Source organism: Phoenix dactylifera, chromosome 13, assembly GCF_009389715.1.
Source record: "Phoenix dactylifera cultivar Barhee BC4 chromosome 13, palm_55x_up_171113_PBpolish2nd_filt_p, whole genome shotgun sequence".
Classification (NCBI taxonomy): Eukaryota; Viridiplantae; Streptophyta; class Magnoliopsida; order Arecales; family Arecaceae; genus Phoenix; species Phoenix dactylifera.
This window is the reverse complement of record NC_052404.1, coordinates 12,383,557-12,403,518: the sequence shown is the minus strand read 5'-3', so window position 1 is coordinate 12,403,518 and position 19,962 is coordinate 12,383,557. Positions and strand designations below refer to the sequence as shown.

Genomic DNA, 19,962 nt, shown 5'->3' with positions numbered 1-19,962 from the left:
AAAACAGAAAAACCGAAATCCATGTCGTTGTCCAAATCCTAGAGTTTATTTTATAATAGTAGAAATGAAACAGTGCGAGTGGCCGGAACAGAACCGACCGTACTCTTCCTAGAGAAACAAATCTCTCATTTAGTGAATTTTTAACTTCTAAAAAACATTGAGGGCAGGGGAGCGAACTCTTGAGAGCTACGTTTTTCACTCCTCATCTCCAAATATCCTTCTCTGAGTGGAGTCAAGTTCGTTAATCAAAAAGATAATGACAAAAGTGGAGTTGAACTTTAGTGTAGACTCTAAACCTCATTAGCTCGTAGAGATGAAACAATGCAGGTGCTTGGAATACAACCATATTGTGCTGAATTCTCGATTCTTAAATGATTCAAGTATAAATATTTTAATGAATATACTAGGACGTACAAAAGGGAAAAAAACCAAGTACACACTGCAGAGCATTCTGATACCCCGAAAAGAGTGACTACATGCATGGGCAAATGCATATACTGAGCAGCAGATAAATGTATTGTTCTGGGTGAAATCTACAAACTCCTAACAAAATCTATGAAGGAAACAAATCCTTGAGAGAATCAGACAAGTATGAGATTCAGCTAGCACCATCGTATGCCACCAGCCACAGGATACACGAGTAGGGTGGTATGTCTCAGCCGGTACCGGACAAGATAGGTTTCTGTCAATTGCATCTCCCAGGCCAAGCTGTGCCCAAAAAGAAACATTTAAATCTCTGAAGGCTGGTAAGGGGATACAGATGATTGTGATAACCAACATGCTACCTGGTCCTACTTGTTCCAACCCCAGCAAAACACCTCCCATCCTCTGCAACAATGGAAACCAAGTCGCTTAGGTTTTTGGCTAAAGGTTCCAAGAATATTATGATGGTCAGAATGGCACCAGCTGTGTTGACTGGCTGCCCCTTTGATGCTGCTGCTGCTGCAACGCTGACGGCAGAAACACCACCAGCAGTAACCGCTGTGATACCAAATACAAAATGCTGGAGAGTTATGGCTTCTGCTCTGACCACTGGAATACTAATAGTAGTAACTGTAACAGAATGAAAATGCCAATAATGAGAGCTAAGAGTATTACAGCTGCTTTTTGTGGGCGCGCATGCATGAATGTGAGAGAGAGAGAGAGAGAGAGAGAGAGAGACCTACCTTACCCAGGTCTAGATTTTTCAGGGATGCACCACCAAATAATCAAAAATCAGAACCTCAACAATAACATAGAAGGCCAAATAAAGCTATGAAAATTCTGTATTGTGTTGGGAATAGATAACGTTATTTATTAATTAATCATATAACTTAATCATACTAAACCAGCACTACAACTCCAGCGGCTGACAAGATTTTATTTAGAGAATACAAATTTATATATTTAATACATACGGCAATGAATAAAAAGTGGTGGATAACTGAATGTAACTAGGAATTCCCAGGGATTATCCACATGGACAACGATAAGATGGTACAAGGTTTACCTGTGATCATTGCACTATGGCGTGCTGTGCAAGGTTTACCTGTGATCATTCTTGTTTTCTAAACATGAAGCATCCAGTGGCTTGGGACGAGTGCATACAGGAGCATTTCAAGAATGGTTGCATTAATATCTTCGCTCAAAAGAAAGGTAGAATAACATTCATGTTTTCCCAAAACAAGGGTCTCAGATACTGAAAATAAGGATGATCAGGCTCAGCATCTGGCAACCATATTTATGTCACTCATGAATTTGAATTTTCATATTGGAGTTTGGAAACAAGCTGGGGGGTTCAGGCCTTGTTGCATTAACCGATTGGCAGCCAAAGCTTTTCTATCTCACTCACCACACACTGAAGAAGAATAACGAATCAGTTCCAGTCGGAGTTCTCACAAAGATTATACCTCGGCAGCTCAGCCTGATCAGAACCTGTCCCCAGTTGTCCAAACTGATTCCCACCAAAAGAGTATACACAACATCAACAGATGTGCAGATACTGTGCCATAAACCCAGCAGCAATCCCTTGTATCTTGACACCCAAAATAGTTGACATGCATCCTGGATTCAGCTCATCATCTGTACTTCCTTGCCTGCACTGGACCAGAATAACAAAATCAGAGGGGAAGGCAGAAAATGAGACAAAAGCAACAGTGAGTCAATTGAGTCCATTTTCTGGGCATTGCAATATAAATCCACTGCAGAATGGAAAGAGAAATTAAAAACAGTTTCCCATATTGCAGTGTACCTCATCTTCAACATTACACTTTGCTCTTTCTCCATCTTTTCTACCATGACTACACATATTAATCCTGGAGAGAATTTAACATTTTGGAACAAAATGGAACAAGTTCAAAGAACATACATGGAATTAGGCATGTTATGAGAATATAATAGAAAAATGTATCAAAGCTATTAGTTCCTTTAGTGTGCAACTGTGCATTATAAGTAAATGATATCTACAAAGATTTTATAAACTTAAAAATAATAAACTATAGGGCTAGTAATGTCCACAGTAATCTTATCTTAAACCAAACTAACTGAATTTTGTGGAGCACAATAAGAAATCCATTACAAAAACAGAATGAAACAGTTTTAAGCAATAAACTATTGATGAGCATGTTTCCAATGATTTATCTCATACCCAATTGCTTCTGTATTCCCCATAGAGGGCATTGTGATTCATTTGGATGCCCACGGATCGTCTCTACACCCCAGGATATATTTTATTGGAGATTAAAGTCCGTGATTCACGTAACTAAATTTTATCCTTGATTATGAAGATAAACATTCTACCTAACATGCCAACGGTTTTTATTCTCATCAGAGATGGAGTGTAGTTACCATGATATCAATACATTCAACAAGAGCCTTGTTTGTGTGGGTGGATGCAATGTAGTTGTTGCAAGGCATGGTTGTGTTGCCACTGTGGCACGATGAATGGACTGGTTGCTGGGGCAAGCAATGAGCATATGGGTTTTTGTTTAGCATCCCTGATAGGGGTGGCAAAATATGATCCGACCCGCCAACCCGACCCGTGTTCGACCCGCCATAAACAGGTTTGGGTTTAGCCTAAAAAGGTTCGGGTCGTAAACAGGTTGACCCGTTTAACCTATTTATTAATTGGGTCGGATACAGATTTTAAATGTCTGACCCGTTTAACCCGTTTAACCTGTTTAGGATCAGCCCAAGCCCAAAAAAAGCCCTGCCCAACGGCCCAAGCTCCGAGTCTACAGTGAATCACCGATTCGCCGTCCGCGGTCCGCCCGTCCTAATCCCATCGCCCACGCGGCCATGCCCCATGGATTGCAAGCTAAAATTTACAGGACGGCCCCCGCTCTTTCGAGTTCTCGCCCGTGATCCTGTTCCTACTCTTGGATGCCTCCCTTTGGTGTGTCTCTATTTCCCTTTCTTTCTCCTAGGGTTCTTCTCGCTCCGCCCAGAATCCTCAAATTTTCCCTCCCTGCCAATGGAAACTTCCGTCTTTCTCTCGTGCGAGAAGCTGGATCGCATGGCGAATTGGGTGGGGGGGAGCGTCTCCTCGGCATTCTTTGCCTACCTGGAGCGCTGCTCCTGCATCAATCTCAGCACCACCGACAACAAGGATGGGGCCAAGGTGGAGGAGGCCAAGGACCGCCCTCTCATGCTCGGCAAGCCCATCGTCCACGATTCCCCCAACGAAGCTGCCAAGAACGGCCCCCAAAACTCTGGTGCCGGTAAGCTGTCCCCCCGTCTGAAAACCTCTTCCCTCGCTGCTACTCTCTTTTGGGGATCGAACTCGATGTACATGATGTCAGTGATGTTCCGTGGCAATATAAGATTTAGGTGCTGGGTGACAGCATGATTGGAGTATATAGAATTAGATCTATGTTTTCTCTTTCTTATCCTGAATTTTTGCGTCTTATTAGTTTCTTTGGGCATCAGAACTTGTTTTTTTTTTTGTTTGTTTGGGTTTTTTTTGATGGTTTTCAGGTTAACAGAACTTGCTCTTATTAGTTTCTAACTCTTCTTGGGCATCAGGACGGGTTGAGCAAATAGAATACCTATTTATTAAACGGGTTAAACGGGTCGGGTCCGGTTACCCGTTTAATAAACAGGTCAGATTCAGGTTGTAATTTTCTGACCTGTTTAATAAACAGGTCGGGTTCAGGTTTATGATTTTTTGACCCGACCTGCATCTAACCCGACCCATTTATGTCTGACCCGACCCGATTGCCACCCCTAATCCCTGGTTGGGGAAACTTTCCTTTTGCGAAGTCCACCTTTAGCCTATGGCCTGATCTCTCTCTCTCTCTCTCTCTCTCTCTCTCTATATATATATATATATATATATATATATATATATATATATATATATATATATATATATATATATATATATGCTACTCTGATAACCTACTCAGGTTATTCTACAACAAATCAAAATGCGGCATGCCAGCACCAAATATCCATGGAAAAAAATTAGCTAGCAATTAACATCAGACAGAAGTCCTAAGAATTACCAGTATTGGCAGATAGCTGATATAGTTGAGATCTGCATCTTCTGAATGGCATTCCCCTTGAGGCTAACAAGAAGAAGCAGCTCCCAGCCCCACTATGTACTCTCACAAGTTGGGGAAAGGTGCATCGGCTTTTAATACACTATCAGCAGATGTGGGGTCAACAAACAGATTTTAGCTTACCTGAAAGAGTCATTTTCTTGCCAGAAACTATTTTAGGAAAGTTGCACATTCATACAGCTTACCTGAGTTTTTCTTTTTTACATTTTATTTCCATTGTTAGTTAAGAAATTTCCCTTATCCAAGGCTGCATCATGAAACTGTCAAGGAAACGGCTATGCAATCAAACCTTACTGCTCACTATTAAATTCGACATATTCCCTCTCCAGTCAAGCATGTGAAAAAACATAATAGAAAACTAGCAGCTTCTGCCTTTATACATGAACAAGGGTAAGCAACTAACATGATCATAAAACCAAATCATATTGGCAATACCCTAAGAGAATGCAAGATAACTATCACATTTAGCAAAAACTGAATCAGATGATGCTCTGGAATTAGTATGTTTGCACGCACAAGTAGATCCTGATAAATGATTTTAATGACTATCAAGGTTTTAAATGCCGTGAGATGTGACTGTCTTGTACTCTTGTTTTTTCTATAAAACGAGACATCACGGTACCACATTCAGAAAAGTGGATGTTCCATCCCATTCCAATCCATTTCCCAACTTGTCCTATCACCGTCCCGGCACCCCGGCTAATGGGACGCCCCACCATCGCAACAATATTTAAAACCTTGATGACTATAAATAAACTCATATTTTAGAAACTTAAGCATGGTATAGTCCTTGTCACAATCCAATCAACTATTAAAAGAAAGAATGACAATGGAGAATTTTCGACATTATTAGTATAGCTTGCAAATGGATGAGATATGGTTCTACTATCATGCCCATAAAGTCCCCAACCAAAAGTAAGCAGTGTGCCAGTATCTGCAAATAGATATACAATCATCATACATACCTGCAGTATAAAGAATGTCACTCAACCTAAATGCAAGTATAATAATTAAGAACAGGGGAAAAAGTTGGAAGATCGTAAAGCAACATATTGACTGCATTTATGATAGTTGATAGATTGTAACCAAATTTGCACATTTTGCTATCTATGAAAGTCCTTGTTGGACCTTGGAAATTTGTCAGACTGGATAGTTGAAAACAGGAAAAGGTCAACTGTCGGGAAAAAGTGCTGGGAAAAGGTGAACTAGAATATGAGAGCCCGCTCAGGGACATCTCTGGCGAAGCATTTCCTGTAACCATCACCCAACAGACAGCACTTTATGACCATCAATCTTATCATAAACAGCTTTATTCCATTAGATCAAAGCCAGTGTGAGTGTTCTTTGTCAACTTGCCCTCTCAAGGACTTGATCCTCTATATCAAATACTTCATCACAACTTTAGCAACAGGTTTTCTCAACTCTCTGTCTCCAACTTTTTACCCTTTATATACACATCCAAATCACCTCCTTATCGACTTCTTTTCCAGTCTTGAATGTTCATGAAGTTACATTTTTACTCAGGTGCCCACTATATTCTACAATAGTACAAAAGTCAAAACTTTCTTATCCAGTTATAACCACATTATCCTTGGCTTTATCCAACATCAACAATTTCATCCTTCTTGCATTCATAAAATGTTCTTGCCCACTTTCTGCTGGACTTTGTGATATTTCTTAGTCAGTTGTACTGTCATCTCATAATGTTTACCTGAAGCCACTTGCAAGAAACAATTGCATAATACTTAAAAAACACTGCTTTGAAAACATATGTCAACTTATCCATATCAAATACCGCACATGCCCTGATCTATCCTTCCATAGTTTTGTACAACTGGTCCAGGGCAGTGAAGATAATCACTCTGTAAATTCCATGGCTATTGATTCTGATTTGGTCCTTAACAGTGACTCATATCTACCTATCCACCTAATGTAAAGTTCAGCCACATGATTGGAAAACACACGTTCACATAATAACCAACCCCTCCTGTGCCCCCCCCCCCCCCAACACACACACACAGAGAGAAAACAAATAAAGGGAAATAAACACCCACCTTCACAGACAGACAAGCACGCATAATCAGGATATATAGTTCTATAATCAATGGCATTACTTACTGAAATAGGATTCCAATTGCTATAAATTGTTTGGTATTGTCTCACCACCACCATTAAGGGAAAAAAAAAAAAGAAAAAGAAAAAAACCTGAGGACATAGACATAGTACTTGTTTAATGATATGACTTGGAATTAACTAGAAAAGTTAGAAAAATGTTTTGTAAAGCTAAAATGTAATAAAATAAATGTCCATGTTATGGTCTATTCTGAAACAATCAAAAGCTATACAAGAGTCAGGCCGTCAGATACCGATCTGTGACTATGGTGCTACGACAACCTCCACAAACAATGGCTTTCACATGGCTTCCTGCGACTTCACAAACCTGACCTTCCGAATTTAAATCCATTTCGAAGATGCCGATGGCCAATCCTCACAACAAGCAGTTGATTCAATGAAATGTATAGGATGAGGAGTAGAGATTGTACGGAGATGAGAAACCTAAACCCAATTGCCCTTCCCCTCCATGTCCCACCCCCACACCTCACCAACATCTGAAGCTTCAGAAAAACCTAGAATGCATCAGTATTTTCTACCCTCCATAATGATGGAAGATAGAACTAGCAGAACACTGAAAATTTTGGCAAGGAATGCACAACCCCACATTACTAAAACATCAAAGAAGTGAAATAACCTGACAATGCTATCATATAACATCCACTGCAGCTACCATAGCAATCCTAACTCCTGTGCTAAGAGTTACTAGACATGGGGGTGCTGAAAGAAATTCATCACCTGATATTTGCGTATTCAAATCCCGCTTTAGCTGAAGATAATCTCCTATTCTTTGAGCTCTCATCACCACCTCAGCTGACATAAACAGATGTCATATTGCTATTCATTATTGAAATCTGTGACTTGGGACTCTCCATAACAAATTTGCCAAATTATATCGGCCAACAGGTGAATGTGGCTTGTGTTTTTCTCCTTGAAAATTGTGAAAGAGAGGCAGTAATTATAATGACATTGAACAATATTTTAAAATTGACATCATGTTTCTTAAATAAATATTTTAAAAAAGAAACTATCAATGTCATTGCCTTCCAATATTACCAGTATAAAAGACTCCAGCAAAACGGCATCAAAGGATCGAAGGACTCAACATCACTGTAACCAAGAAGGCTTATGCCAACCATCCGTGTCTGCATATACAAATAATTTTTAACCATTAGTTTCAATTACAGGCCATTAACCCTCTTTCTGCAGATTTCTACGGATTGTGCTTTATAAAATTATCAAAAAAGTCATCAGCTCTTCTTGATAATTTTTTTTAATAACATATTTAGCAAATTCGTAGATCCAAAAGGTAAAGTATTCAACAAGGTCTTAACCGGCATAATGTTAATTTTGCTTGTAGTAATCTTATTTCAAATCACATACTAATGAAAAAATTAATATCCGGAAAAAATATCAAGAGCATAAATTATTTAGCCTTCCCTCCTCCGAGTAATTAAGGGATTCAAGCGAGAACAAACAGCAATCCAGGCCAGCTATAAATTCTAGAAATGCCAAAATAAAATTTAAAAAGAGAGAGAGGGAAAAAAAAAGAGGAGCAACCACGAGTCTCAGAGATGATAAGTGCCTACAGATCAAGATTAAGGGAGAGAAGAGGGATGCGGGAGGGGAGGAGTACCGGAGACGGCCATGGCAAAACCACATCCAGTGCCGCAGACGTTCCTCCATTCATGTCCGTCCAGGGGTTCCGGCATCCAGTCGGCCACAAACCGGGGAGGAACCCCACATCAACACCACCTTCTCTCTCCTTCCCGTCTTCCTCCATTTCCTCTTTCTCCTTTTCTTCTCCACTTATCTCTTCCTCTCCCTCCTTACCCACCGCCCGTTTCAAGCGAACTCCGTCAATCTCTTCCTCTCCCTCCTTAGGGCGGCTGTGAGCCCTGGGCCGTATCATTTCCCGAGGTACGGCGGACACGTCTGATCCCACGTGGTGGCCCGAGCGTTCCTGACCAGGACTTTCCTAAAACGTCGTGCACCAGAGAAAGATGGGCCACGATAACCCGTCGAAGGGAAGTTATCGGCCCGGCGGAGTGGGAATATGCGTGAATTTCCGAAAATTGGAAACTGGTACCATGTAGGATCGAGCGTGGAAAACCCTCCCGTTGAGAACGACAGCGATCGGAATGTGACTTGAAGACGGGATCTTTATGCTGTTTTCACTAGTCGTTTGGTAGGTTGGAAGAAGCTTGCCACTCCTCATGTCGAAAGGGGCCATCACCGCCCACTCAATCGAATAATAGAATCGGCACTGCTTGGAATTCCGGAGCTGACTAACCGCCGGAAGCAGTGCTCTCCACCGACTTCAAGCTTTGTGCTTCTTTCAAGCATCAACAACACCTCCGGAAAATCTCCACCTCATCTGGCTGTCTTGGCATGGCCTCAAGGTCTCCGCTAGCTAGCTGCTGAGCTCAAGCAACTTCGTTTCCCCGCTGGGGGAAAGAACCACTAGAGGCAATTAGTTAATATCCGTTTCAAGATCAGCTCTACTAGCACAAACCCAGTATAAGTTGCTGCAGAACACTAGCTATAAGTTGTCCATGCGGCCTTGATGGAAGACAAGACATGCCAAGTTCGCCACCAACAATCTGTAAGCATGTATACGGCAGGAACTCAAACAAGCAACCATTCCGATCCACCTCTGAATTGCTGCAACGACAAGTCCACATCTCTGCATTCATGCACCAACACATCAATGACACCTTCAGCTGCGTCTGCAACAGGATCGGGTAGGTCTCCAGGCTCCGTACCTGCAGAGAAGTTTTTGGTAGGGTAGGCCGCTGACTACATGGAACCTGGTCATACGAGTCATAAGGTACACACATCAGCACAATTTTGCTCAGTTCACTAACAACCTTGGCTCAAAAACCCTCATAACTAAGATACTCAAAAAGTTTTGCTTGATTCACCAACATATATGTCGATTAATTATGATAGGCTAATTATTGATATGTCACTAAAATCCAAATCAAATTTAATCAGGAATGCTGCGTCACACAAATGTACATATCAGAACAGTCACATGAGTCTTGTGGTGCAAAAGGCAGCAAGATTTACAAGACTATGGACAGGGTTATAATCAGTTGCAAGTTACATCTGCCTCCGCGTGCGCCTTCCCCCGTTCAGATCAACACTGTCAGCTAAATTAAGCCCTATGTTGCTGCTGCTGCTCCTCTTCCGGCAGATCAGACTGGGCTCATCATCTGCCTCAGCGACAGTTGCCAACAGGTCTGAAAGTAGCGAGGGGCACGTCTCCTCCAAGTAGTTAAATCCTTCAGTCTGCATAACAACTGCAACAAGATAATCGACAAACTATGGAATATGAGAAACTCAAGGACGCAATTCAATCCTCCATTTCGAGCAGGATTTAATACAGGAGAATTGGTATATCATGTAGCTCAACGAGGGATTGCATCTAAAGCCTTAACTAAAGCACCAAAACATTTTCAGCATCAACTTTTATCACCACAGGACCTTGACAAGCCAAAATACTGCCATATTTCCATCATGGAAGTTCACAATGAAACTGTTGCACAAAGGGTTAGATAAATCTGCTTGAAAATACAAACCAGCTCATTGTCAGGGTCAAACTGCAACTACAAGAGAATCACAGGGAGACAAAATTTGATGCATTGCACCCGATTGAGGAATAAAGTATTCTGCATTTCGTTGTTTGTCAAATTACACAAGCATGTAAAATAATAGTTTCGGTACACCAAAGCAAATTCATTGCTCAATAAAGAAGTATCCAAGATAAGAAAGTACTCAGTTCATTACTGTCCAGTTAGTTAATTCTAAAATCATCGCTGCCAACTATATTCCAGAAAAGCACCATATGCTAAAGAACTTATTCAGTTAGGGGCTTTATATAACACTAATGTGAAAGGCAACAGGCCAACAGGATCATTCCATTCAGCAGCTTCCTCCGCATGAACCTAACGTGCTTCTTAATTGCAAAACTCCTGACCATTACTACTTAAAATACGGATTTTTCTGCTGAAGGATCCTTATCTTTGACAAATCTGCCCCAATGAGGAAATGACCCTACCAGCTCTCTGCAGGCAAGTTTGACAGAGGAATTCACTGATTACCTTCAGACTTCTGGAAATATTCCAAGCTTACCATCAGCACCCTCGCTAGTTATTTTCTTTTGTTGCCTCACTATAAATTATTCCACAGCTTATAACTACAGCCACTTAGGATCAGCTGTTATATAACCTAATAGTATATAAGAAATCACCTAATGGCTCAAATGGTCTTCCCCAATATAGATCCAAATCATCAGACTTCTTACGAGCACAAAACCATAGCAAATGTTATAATTATAAATATCATACCTCTGATAACTCAATTATTTGAAACAACACGTGATACAAGTCAAAAAGATTCTTTTAGACCTTTAGTCCAATATGCTGAGAAGCTCAAGAATCTAGTAACTGAGAGTAACTCCATACAAACACTAGCAACCCACTCGGAAGGCTAAAACCTACTGGCATATATGCAGAACAGCAGAAACATCATATGATCATACAAGAATGTAGTATCATTTAACCTTGTCATGCATTACATCATGTATCACTCAATACACCATTTAAAGAAATAAGAGGCCAGCACAGATGCAGTTCATACAGAGATGCAATCTATGTAGCTGCAAAATCACATTCAATCATGCTAATGATCACACAAACACATATATATATTATAAAAAAAAAAGTCATCGTCAAAATGTTCTAGTTGGTCTTCTGAATCAAATTATGACACTGTTTGCAAAGATTGATTGCTACATGAGCATGTGAAAAGTAGAATACATATTGTTGGATTTCCTCTTTTTTCTTTTTACCTTCCCTTCTTCATTTCCTTTTGGTATAAAATGGGTGCTCATCATAATTAACTGATGGAGTGGTAGTAGAGTATAGATGTGATCCCTAATAGACGGAAAACATAATCACCTCTTCAATTAATCCAACTTTATCGAACTCTGTCCGCATAATTTCTAAACAGGCCTTCTTTATGTTCCACTAGTATCCCTACTTGCTGCAATTTGAAGAGAATAAACATGACGACTGAACGGTTGGTTTCCTATGGTGATTTGCTAGGCACATTCTTTGAACAAAAGAGGAGCACATGCCAGACTTTACTCACAAGATAGACTTCAACAATGATAACAGATAAAATCAGCACATAGATTATCCATGTGAGATTGGCATCTGATATATCTTGAATTTTCATGAAAACCAACAAAAAAGGGCAGTATAATAAATTTTTAATATCATTTCCCAAAATGTAATTCGATATCTTCCTGATTCACCTTTAACTGACATTTATAATCTACCAGTTCTTGTGTTTTTTGCTTTTTCATAAGACATAAACTAACCAAGAGGCCTATACCCTCCACCAGGAGTGGTTAACTACCTTTCCCATCTAAATTGGATCCTTCACCTAACCATTTTCAAACTACTTGATCTTTTAGTTAACTTCCTAGTGATCTTCACTTGGAAACATTTTCCAGCATTCTAAAGTACTCCTTGTTCACTTGAGGTCCTAAGACTAATCCAATAAACTACAACCCCGAGTAATATGGATGAACATTCCACGATGCATTTTCTAATCCTATTGCACCAACATAGATCCATCTATCCAATAAAACAGTTTCCCAAAATTAAAACTTGTTCCATGCCCATGCCAATGTGATAGAAATACAAATACAACTTAAGTATTTCCAATGGCAAAACAATTATTGTCACCAGAAATCTTAAAATTCTTTCACAGATTTCATAAACAAATTAAGTGCAGACATCCAGGGCATGTTACAAAATTGCTCGATGTGATAGGTGTGTGTGAAGATAATAAAAATAAACCTATACTCTTAGACAATTATACGCATTTTCTTTTTCAGGCGCAGGGGGGGGGGGGGGGGGGGTGCAGCGCTAGAATCATTGCAAACTGGAAAAAAATACACCCAACCTAGAGATGATAAAACTGACCTCCCAAGTTCTCTCGAGCAGCTGTAAATTTTAGGCAGACGGATTTTAAGTGAGAACACTGGTGTTGCTCTGCAAGGGCCAGAGTCGCTGCTACAGTATCAGCAGTCAGTTCTTCACACAACTTTGATTCACATAACTTCCTCAACCGATCTAGACCATATCTATCAGCTGCTGCCAATAGATGCTGCACCAGTATTGTGGATGTGCACAGAGAAACTGATCCAGTCAGTTCATGAACATCTGGAAATCCATCTGAGTATATGAATAGAAGCATGGCCTGCAGCAAACAAAGTAACTTGTCACAAGAGGAATTAGTATACACATCTCCTGGCGTGCCTGCTAGCTATATATATGCACATGAGGACATGTGTGCGTGCAGCTAAAATCTTCTGTTAAGGCCATTATTTTTTTAATAAGCTCCAAATTATGTTATGAGTAACTAATTTTATATGTTTTCCATAATAATTCGGACAATTTCCAATAGATTAGAATATATGTTCTATTTCGAAGAAAAAGAAGATAGGTCAAACAAAAGAAGATGCTTGATCATCTTCATTGTCATCGTTCAGATAATACATTGTAGCAGAGGAGTATTTGTTTGAAATGTTTGTTATGAGAGCTCACTATGATGATACAAAGAAAAGCACATGCACTAAAGACTGGCAAAGGCTCCATTATACCAAACTGCAAATAGATTTTTAGATCAGATCAGCACTTTCGTTCAAACTCTAATTAACATATTATCAAATCTCAAAGAAGATAGAATTATGATTAGGCGTGTCCGTGCTGCAATGAAACTCCAGGCATTGACGATGAAACTGATGATCAAAAGATAGCAAAAAAATGAGAATGGCATGATACAACAATAATTTATTTTCACAGATCCAGTAGTCCGGAGACACTTTAGCACATTTAAACGAGCTATATCACCAACCAAAAGGCCACAACCTGAGAAAAATCATTAATAAAAACTACAATAATATATTCTAATATCATCTAAACTCCTATGGTCCGCTCAAATTTTGAAAATTAAAAAAAAATGAGAATGAGATAATATAACAATAATTTATTGTTATAGATCCAGGATGTCTAGAGACACTTTAGCAAATTTGAACTAACTATATCACCTACCAGAAGGCGACAATCTGAAAAAAAATCGTTAAGTAAAAACTACAATAATATATTCTAATATTATCACCTCGGGAAAGAGAGGGGCATTCTGTCATTCTAAGTTTGGAAGAGTCGATAATCCAAGAAACAACACAAGAATACCTGGCCAGAAATTGTGAGGAGGATTTCAAATAATCTAAATTGCAAAGGATGTTGAACCTAATAGAAACCAATGGTGAAGAAGGGTTAGCCTAAAATATGTGGGATGATGGTTATGGGTACTTAAGAATCCACAAAGATTATTAAACATAACATGACATTTCACACAATCTTCAGATAATAAAATACATCCAAATCATGACTCGGCTTGGAGAAAGAAAGAATTTTAGATGTATCTTACAAAACTTAGCAGATATATTTTCCATACAGTAAAAATGAGTAAAAATAATCTTCCTTTAGCAAACAGGCCAAACTTACTGTCATATAATATATTTATACATGCACAAATATAAATGGTAAAATCAAAAGCTGCATGAACATTACCTTGAAAACAGGAGGTTCAACATCTTCCACAACCACTCTATCCATCTTTGGATCCCCAATTAGCCCAAAGAATTGGGCATTAAATACAGGCGAGCGAGCAGCAAGAATCTTCTTATGAGCTTTGAATGTCTCATCACCAACCTCGAAAACAATGTCAGAGCCCATGCCAGATTCCAACAGCTCCTTAAGACACTTACCCATGTCCGGTGGTGGCACAGGAATAGAAAATTGCCTTGCTGTTTCAATGCGATTTCTAACAACACCCACTGTGCAATGCATGACTAGACAATCATCCTTAAGGTAATGTGATGTTTCCAATGCTGTCCTTCTGTAAAAACGCTTGTAACCCCTAACAGCAAATAGCCATAATAAATCTGTAAAACTCAGCAATAAACAAAGAAAAGATATTGAACAGACAACAAATTTATAGACAGAAGAAATAAAGGTTCAGTGCACAAACTAGAAAACCAACATAAATAATACAAAACAGAACCCATATTGACAAAATCCCAACCAGGTCAGGACTGATACAAGATTGACACCAAATTTTACCCACAAGAACACCTTTGGTTAATAGGCGACACTGCAGGAATAGGGCCGCGGATTAGTCTCACATGATGACATGTTTTTGACAGCATGTTTTTTAGTAATAAAGTTGCTAAATCATTCCTCGAGTTACGAAAGCAAGGTATGCTATTTATTTCTTCAGACAATATGGTGATAGAGTGGTCACAGCATATATGTTTTCGACAGCATGTTTTGTAGTATACAGGCTGCTAAATTGATGAGGCATGAAAGCAGAATATAGTCCATAGTGTTAGTTCCTTCAAATAATTGAGGGAATTATCACAAAAATGAGGAAATCTTGCACAATATTGCGTTCTAGGATACTTTAAACTAACAATCAACCCCATCTTCTTCCTGGTCCAAGCTGCAAAAGCTTACTTAAACACCAGGCCAATTTGTAGCCCTGATGGCAACACAATTTTCTCCTTTATAGTTTTCTTACTAGCTCGTAACTCAACGCGAGCTCGTACTGTATCAACTTTATATAAAATTTAAAGAGATAAGAATATTTTTTGGCCATATAATTATTATCAGTTACCTGCAAGTATCCTTCTAAGTTCACACCCCTCCAAGCATGACTAACAGAAACAAAAATAAGAGCATAAATATAAATGAAAATGATAGAAAGGTACATAATTCAAAGATAAAACTTAGCATAAATTTATTAAAAAAAGACCAACTATCTACTAGCCCCTGGTTATCAGGTTATTGGCATAATTTAGTATCATTTTTTGAATATCATAATTATCTTCAATAAATAATGCATTTTAAATAATGCGTTAAACAGAAAATAACATCATTTCATGAAGAAGAAGAAGAGTAATTGTACCACTAATTAAGAAGTAGATGGTTTTGCTCAAGGCAACGTATCTGATACTTCTTAATTTTTACAGTTTTCTACTATCTACTTATTTTCTCAAATTAGTCCTTTATTACAATACCCATTTTTATATTTATAGATAATATAACCTTACCACTATTAAAATTCAAATGTTTTACTTGCATTTGTGCATGTTCAATAGGAAATGTGAGTTATTTCTGTAGTGTTTTCATTTTCTTTTTCTAGTATCCTATATTCAATCTTGTCCTTTTTATCTCAATCTTTATCTTTCTTTTGTAGTTCTCATTTTCCTTTTTCAACTAATATAATCATGAGCATAAATTTATTAAAAAAAGACCAACTATCTACTAGCCCCTGGTTATCAGGTTATTGGCATAATTTAGTATCATTTTTTGAATATCATAATTATCTTCAATAAATAATGCATTTTAAATAATGCGTTAAACAGAAAATAACATCATTTCATGAAGAAGAAGAAGAGTAATTGTACCACTAATTAAGAAGTAGATGGTTTTGCTCAAGGCAACGTATCTGATACTTCTTAATTTTTACAGTTTTCTACTATCTACTTATTTTCTCAAATTAGTCCTTTATTACAATACCCATTTTTATATTTATAGATAATATAACCTTACCACTATTAAAATTCAAATGTTTTACTTGCATTTGTGCATGTTCAATAGGAAATGTGAGTTATTTCTGTAGTGTTTTCATTTTCTTTTTCTAGTATCCTATATTCAATCTTGTCCTTTTTATCTCAATCTTTATCTTTCTTTTGTAGTTCTCATTTTCCTTTTTCAACTAATATAATCATGCTTTTTGATCTTTTCTTTTGATGATTAGTTTCATATAGTTTAATTTTAAATTGATAGTATATGTTCCTTATTTTAGACGTCATTCACTATTTTGAGTATGTATGTACACACTAACATGTAGACATATTAAGTTGTTTTTTTTTTTTTCAAACTGTACCCTGCCAAACTCATTTGAATCATTAATATTTCTCATTTCTAAAATCTGCATTTGTACATGCTTGGGTACTAGTAAACTTAAAAATAAAACAGAGATAAATCCCATAAATGACTTGAACCTCTAATCTGACTAGCTACTACATGATTACCCAATCATATCCTTATCAAACTACAATATATAACAACGAAGAAGTACAAGACCAACTTGTACATCAGAGAAACCAATGCTATCTCCATCACTCTGATGTCTCGTGTCTCATCAGGTTTTAATCTGTAGCCCATCACTCTCCTGCAGACACCCCTATTGCTGGGCTGTTATTTCAGAAATTTTCAGTGCTCCACTTATATTTGTAAGTATCTTTGCTGTCTTTGCTGCTAAAAATTCCCTTTTTCAACGTCACTGAATTTCTATAAAATAATTAAAGTTAGTGGATCTTGTTAAGTAATTACGTAAGAGCATCTGTTACAATGAAATCAGAGAATATCATTCAAAATCTCCTACACTGTATATACCTACTCATATCTCTGACAGCCTAAAATGACATAGGTCCACGGTTATTGCTCCAAGAACCCATGCTGACAGATGCTGAACTTAGTAGAACATAAATTAGAAAATAACAGTCAAAACATCATTAAGAATATCAAGCACTCAAATTTGTACTATCCTCTTCTTTAACGGTCGGTGGCATCTATGCCCATTGCTCACGTTAAACGCATCCAGTCAAGAAGCGTTATCCGTAAGTCTTCCAGCACGAACAATTTCAGATGGATTCTTGCAAAAAAATCATATCATAGTGACACATGAAAACATGATAGGAAATAAAAAATAGATAGCTAGAAGCATATCCAGTTCCAATTCAACCGAATCCAACCCACCGATAAGAAAAATAAACTAAAAAGAGAAGTCCATAACAAGAATGTGAAAGGGGAAGAAACAAGAAAGCATGGCAAGAACCAAACTTTGTGCTGGCAAGCAAGAAACGTACCACATGCTCCCCCGATATTTGAGAGTGTAGGGCCCCCCCTCCAGCGCCCGATCGAAGTGGCTATGCACCTTGTGCTTCCCCCTGCCGCTCTGGTCGAGCAGGGTGAGCTCGAACAGCGCCCTCACATCGGTGCCCTCGCTTGCAAGGGCGATGAACACCGACACGTAGAGGGAGTTGTCCTCAGGGTTCTTGCCATCAGGATAGAAGTAGACCGCCCACTGGTAACCGCCGACGCTGAAGGTGTCGCTGGTTATGTACTTCCCGAAGCCCATCCCCTTCACCAGGGAGTATCCCTTCACTGTGTACCGGTGCGATCCATTCACTGTCTCGCACACCGACTTGGACTGCGAGACGCTGGGGCGATGGAGCCGGTCGGCGGGGGCACGGTTGTGATTGAGCCCCCCCTGATCCCCTTCGGGCTTCGCCATCTCATCGGATTCTTGGACCGCTTCCAGAACTACGACCGCCGATACCCCACGAATGTGGAATCGAAGAGAACGGATATCCTGAAATTCCTCCGGGATCGGTTCGGGGCTCCAAGAAGCGGAGGAACCCTAACCCTAACCCTACCCCCAATTCTTGATCGTCGAGGGGATGAGAGAGGTAGACTTCTGCGAAGGCGATGGGCTTCGAGGCGTATGGGAGTGGAGGCTGTTACTGTTCTTTGAACGGGAAGCAGGGCGTCGGCCGGAAATCGCAGAGGTTGTCGAAAGGATTTCAGAAAAAGGATAACGGGTTGGGATAGAGGGAGAGCCGGAAAGAGAGAGAGAAGAAAGAAGTCGCAAGGGTAAAGGGAAGGGACGCGGCATTTATAGACGTTACGAAGGAGGTGTGGGTACTATACATCGAATGTGGTTGTATAGTATCTCTAATGAATCTGACTTCCCAGCTCATAAATCTTGTTTCTCTGAGACCCGGTACGGTAATGTACGGACCAGCCGCATAGACAGTTCTATGCGATTACCCATCACTTTCTATCTCTCCTGCTTTTTAAAATCTGATATAAATATTTTCTTACATAAATGCAAAACATTTTATTATTATTTATTAATAGAATTTTAAGCGACTTCCACTCAGTCAAAGTATGTACAACGAAATTGTTAGAGCCTAAAGACAATAATATTATTGATAGCTGGTTACATGATTTTGCATTCTTTCCCCTTTTTATTATGGCTGCAAATAAGTCGGATCGATCCGAGACCCGACCTGGCCCGACCCGCGTAGACTCGATCCGATCCGAATTTTAGGACCCGCGGGTCCGGATCGGATCCTAAAATTGGATCTGAATCATTTTCTGGATCGGATCTGGATTTACCAAACGGACCCGATCCGACCTGAATGGACCTGACAAGAAAAAGAGAGAGAGGGGGAAAAAGCAAAAAAATTTTCTTTTTTTTATGTGGGTCGTAGCACTATTGGTCCGCCAGGATCCTCTCTCGGTCTATTGATACCTAGCTGGCTTTTTTTTTTTTTCCTTCGGTTTTTTTGTTTCTGTTTTTTTAAACTTTTGCAGGGAGGAAGTGAGGGAACACTGAACTGAATATGGGTCATGTGCCAGTTTTCTGCAATGGAATTGGATTTTGGAAGAAGGTCTGGGATTTTTTTTGTCCTCGTGAGAGGGGAGCTGCGAGACACCAAGTTCCGTCCAATCAGTCATATGGACAAAAAATAGTGTGATATGAAATTTGGCTTGTAGACCGACTTAGTTAGTAAGTCAAGGGTCATCTGTTCCGACTAGAGGTCAATTGCAAGTCTTTCAAGTCATGGGTCACCCAGCACCTCATAATTATGATATGACCAAATTAGATTTGCCCAAATTCTTTTCCAAAAACACAAAAAAAAAGTAAGTCCGATTTCGAACCCGAACCGGACCCGGATTCGAATCCGAACCGGACCCGGATCCGACTCGGACCCAATCCAATCCGATCCGATTTTTAACCGGATCGGATCTAGATCCAAAATTAAAACCCGAACAAAAAATCGGATTGGATCGGGATTACTCAGGACCCGACCCGATCCATTTGCACCCCTACTTTTTATCTCCAACAACGAACTGACCGCTCAATCATACTTATTCTCTGCAAACACAAACAATCTTAGAACTCTGTTAAGGTTTTCCTAGGGAACTTTGTAAGTTACCTTCGCTAACTTTATCTTATACAACCATCAAAAATACTTTCTTTTCTAAGAATTTTGAGCACGAGTTCTTGAGGTTATTGATAATAATATTACAGGCAGATCAACTGATAATGAGTGGGAGAACAATGCCAATTTTACTTCCAAACAAGGATT

The 19,962-nt window shown here is 39.2% G+C and overlaps 1 protein-coding gene and 1 long non-coding RNA gene across 16 annotated transcripts; both read right to left on the bottom strand.

The window, feature by feature from the left end:
• Positions 1 to 411: 411 nt before the first annotated feature.
• Positions 412 to 18,463, bottom strand: LOC103716759 (BTB/POZ and MATH domain-containing protein 3-like). Of its 15 annotated transcripts, XM_026808344.2 has the most exons (10): positions 17,671 to 18,462; positions 14,306 to 14,654; positions 12,653 to 12,929; positions 8,290 to 9,958; positions 7,710 to 7,798; positions 7,392 to 7,583; positions 1,890 to 2,294; positions 904 to 981; positions 786 to 828; positions 420 to 708 (listed from the first exon to the last, which is right to left on the bottom strand). In XM_026808344.2, exons 1-4 carry the CDS (start codon positions 18,096 to 18,098, stop codon positions 9,759 to 9,761), a joined length of 1,254 nt encoding a protein of 417 aa, XP_026664145.1. In that variant the 5' UTR covers positions 18,099 to 18,462; the 3' UTR covers positions 420 to 708; positions 786 to 828; positions 904 to 981; positions 1,890 to 2,294; positions 7,392 to 7,583; positions 7,710 to 7,798; positions 8,290 to 9,758. The 15 variants fall into 15 exon arrangements, with proteins under 15 accessions (XP_017700600.2, XP_026664143.1, XP_026664144.1 ...); XM_017845111.3 differs by having other exon boundaries at positions 412 to 708; positions 786 to 1,053; positions 1,529 to 2,294; XM_026808342.2 differs by having other exon boundaries at positions 412 to 708; positions 786 to 1,053.
• LOC113463364 lies at positions 16,461 to 17,664 on the bottom strand. The gene is made up of 2 exons (XR_003387488.2): positions 17,198 to 17,664; positions 16,461 to 17,092 (listed from the first exon to the last, which is right to left on the bottom strand). It is a non-coding gene; the product is annotated as an uncharacterized LOC113463364 (long non-coding RNA).
• Positions 18,464 to 19,962: the final 1,499 nt, after the last annotated feature.